Here is a 2,941-nt window from a genome sequence, read left to right as displayed (position 1 = left end):
AATTATAGTGCATATATAATTTATTAATTCCGCACTTTATTCATAATCATGTATGTTTTAGTCTATACAAATAAATGTCTAACAGTACTCTCTTAATAAAAACTAAGTGGTACAAAATGAATTCCATAGATGTTTATTTATAGTGTTTTAGTAACTACAAATTTAATTCCAACACTCACATCATTACATGGATGATGTCAACACATAAATGAGTGTTTTACTAGGTTATGGAAGATGGACTCAAACGAGTGTAGTAACATCCTTTTGATTCCCATATTAATTTGTATAATATATCACCTAATTGCACACTTAAAATTGTGATAAAAAGTTACAAATTGGTTATCGATTGTACTCCTATTCTTATGCTGCTTTGAACATATTAAACTATATAATATGTAGTTTATTCACAATACATCTAATATATATATTAATCTGACATTAATATATGTGTCACAAATTTTATATTTTAATTTACGTTAAATTATTTATTATATATTATTATGTCTAATATTAATTAGTTTTTTTTTATTATTTAATGCACTATGAAATTTTATTTTTTTCTTTAAGAAAAAAACCACATTTTAATCTTTCAAAAAAAAAACGACAGCTACTATACTCCACCCTTGTTCCATCCATGTGTCGTCTTTGTGTCTCATACCATAACACATGTCTTGTCACATCACCAGACATGTTTTTCTTATTATTTTTGTCATAATATTATTGTTATTAAACAATTAAAAATAATAATTTTGGGTAGAAAATTCAAAATAATTAAATAAATTTATAATGGTAAAAGTGAGATAAGCAAAAAAAAAAAAAAAAGAAAGAAAAAAAGGAAAGTACCATTACGAATACCAGCCACATTTGCTAAGTGCATGAATCAAACCTCTCATCCTTCCTCTATATAAACCCCTATGATCTCTTCTACTTCTTCTCAGTGCTTCACACACTCCATTCTTCAACTTTTCACTCTTTCTTTCTCTCTCAATTTTTATTTTTTAATTAAAAAGAGTCAACTAATTTATAAGAAAAAAAAAAATGCCTTCCTCTTCCATAATTCTAGTCTCAAAATGTGTAGTTGTTCCAGAACAAAACTCCATGATCGAAACTCTAAAGCTTTCAGTCTCTGATATCCCTATGCTTTCCTGTCAATACATCCAGAAAGGTGTTCTCTTCTTCAATTCACCAACTCACTCTATTAATGACTTAATCAATTCTCTGAAACAATCCCTCTCTGTGGCTCTCCTCCATTTCCCTGCCCTCGCCGGCCGTTTAATTACCGACGATGACGGCCACGTCCACATCCACTGCAACGACGCCGGCGTCGATTTCATTCATGCCAAAGCAAAACATCTCGCTGTTCGAGGAATTCTTCCACCGGATCGCGATGTTCCTGATTGTTTCAAGGAGTTTTTCGCCTTTGATCGGACCGTAAGTTACTCTGGTCATTTTAAACCCTTGCTTGCCGTTCAGGTGACGGAGCTATCTGACGGCGTTTTCATTGGATGTACTGTCAATCACGCCGTTACGGATGGGACCTCGTTTTGGCACTTCTTCAATACCTTTGCTGAAATTTGTAAGGGCGCGAAGAAGATCACGATATCTCCTGATTTCAGCCGCGACACAGTTTTTAACTCGTCGGCGGTGCTTCGTTTCCCGGAAGGTGGTCCAAAAGCCACCTTCTCCGGCGAAGAGCCATTAAGGGAGAGGATTTTTCATTTTAGCAGAGAAGCCATTCAGAAGCTTAAGTTTCGAGCTAATAACTACTCTGTTCTAACCACTAAAACGACACCGTCCAACTGTAACGGTTTTTCTGACTCGTCAGAGACTCTTGGGAAACAATCGAACGACAGCTGGAAAACCGTTAACAATGGTAACGGTTTCGATCGGACGGCTGAGATTTCATCCTTCCAATCACTTTGTGCACAGCTGTGGCGCTCCGTCACACGTGCGAGAAAAATAGAAGAGTCAAAAACGACGACGTTTCGTATGGCCGTGAACTGCCGCCACCGTGTGGAGCCAAAGATGGATTCACACTACTTCGGGAACGCGATTCAGAGCATCCCGACCTACGCACCTGCTGGTGAGCTCATATCGCGGGACCTCGGGTGGTGCGCCGATCTCCTCCACAAGAACGTGGTGGCGCACGATAACGCTAAGGTGAGGTTCGGCGTAGAGGATTGGGAGCGCGAGCCGAGGCTTTTCCCGCTGGGAAATCCCGACGGCGCGTCCATCACGATGGGAAGCTCCCCCAGATTCCCGATGTACAACAACGATTTCGGGTGGGGTCGACCCGTTGCTGTTCGGAGCGGTAAGGCAAACAAATTCGACGGTAAAATCTCGGCGTTTCCGGGACGAGAAGGGAATGGGACGGTTGATCTTGAAGTTGTTTTGGCGCCGGAGACCATGGCTGGGCTTGAGAACGATTCTGAGTTTATGGAATACGTATCGGAAATAGTTGTGTGAGTTGATTCGGTTGGTCAACGAGTTATTAGATTTTTCTAAAATAATAGGAAGTTTATTTTATTTTATTTTTTTTTTTTTGGGTTTTTTAAGCATAATACTAGAGTGTATATGGTTGAAATAAATTTGAAATGAAATTCTTTCAAACCAAATCATGATAAATAAAGAGAAACACTAATGATAATGAGATAATGAAATCTATTATTTGCTTGAGAACATAGTCAAAACCAAAAGACAAGTACGGTTTAGCAAAATTGAAGAGGAAGTTGGATAATATTTTGGTTTCATTTTTCTCTTTATTACTTTTCTAAAATATGTAGTCCAAATACCGAAAAAACAAACAACTACCTGTACTGTGTATCCAACTTTGATGGAGACAAGTTTTATATTTTAATATACTTTTTATATTAATTAGTGTAGTGATGAGAATTGTTGGAGCCTTCCTAATTGACCTAAATTATAATGACTTCACACCCTG

General features: G+C 37.3%; 1 protein-coding gene across 1 annotated transcript; it reads left to right on the top strand.

Annotated features, from left to right (window-relative positions):
• The first annotated feature begins 767 nt into the window (after positions 1–767).
• LOC115697856 (BAHD acyltransferase DCR) lies at positions 768–2,615 on the top strand. The gene has a single exon (XM_030625011.2). It carries the CDS (start codon positions 1,039–1,041, stop codon positions 2,464–2,466), a length of 1,428 nt encoding a protein of 475 aa, XP_030480871.1. The 5' UTR covers positions 768–1,038; the 3' UTR covers positions 2,467–2,615.
• The last annotated feature ends 326 nt before the right edge of the window (positions 2,616–2,941 follow it).

Source organism: Cannabis sativa, chromosome 7 (assembly GCF_029168945.1).
Source record: "Cannabis sativa cultivar Pink pepper isolate KNU-18-1 chromosome 7, ASM2916894v1, whole genome shotgun sequence".
Taxonomy (NCBI): Eukaryota; Viridiplantae; Streptophyta; class Magnoliopsida; order Rosales; family Cannabaceae; genus Cannabis; species Cannabis sativa.
The sequence above is the reverse complement of the archived record's forward strand: the minus strand, read 5'-3'. Positions and strand labels throughout refer to the sequence as shown.

Excerpts from the sequence above, each read along its gene's own strand:
- LOC115697856 (XM_030625011.2), top strand. The coding sequence starts at position 1,039 with ATGCCTTCCTCTTCCATAATTCTAGTCTCAAAATGTGTAGTTGTTCCA.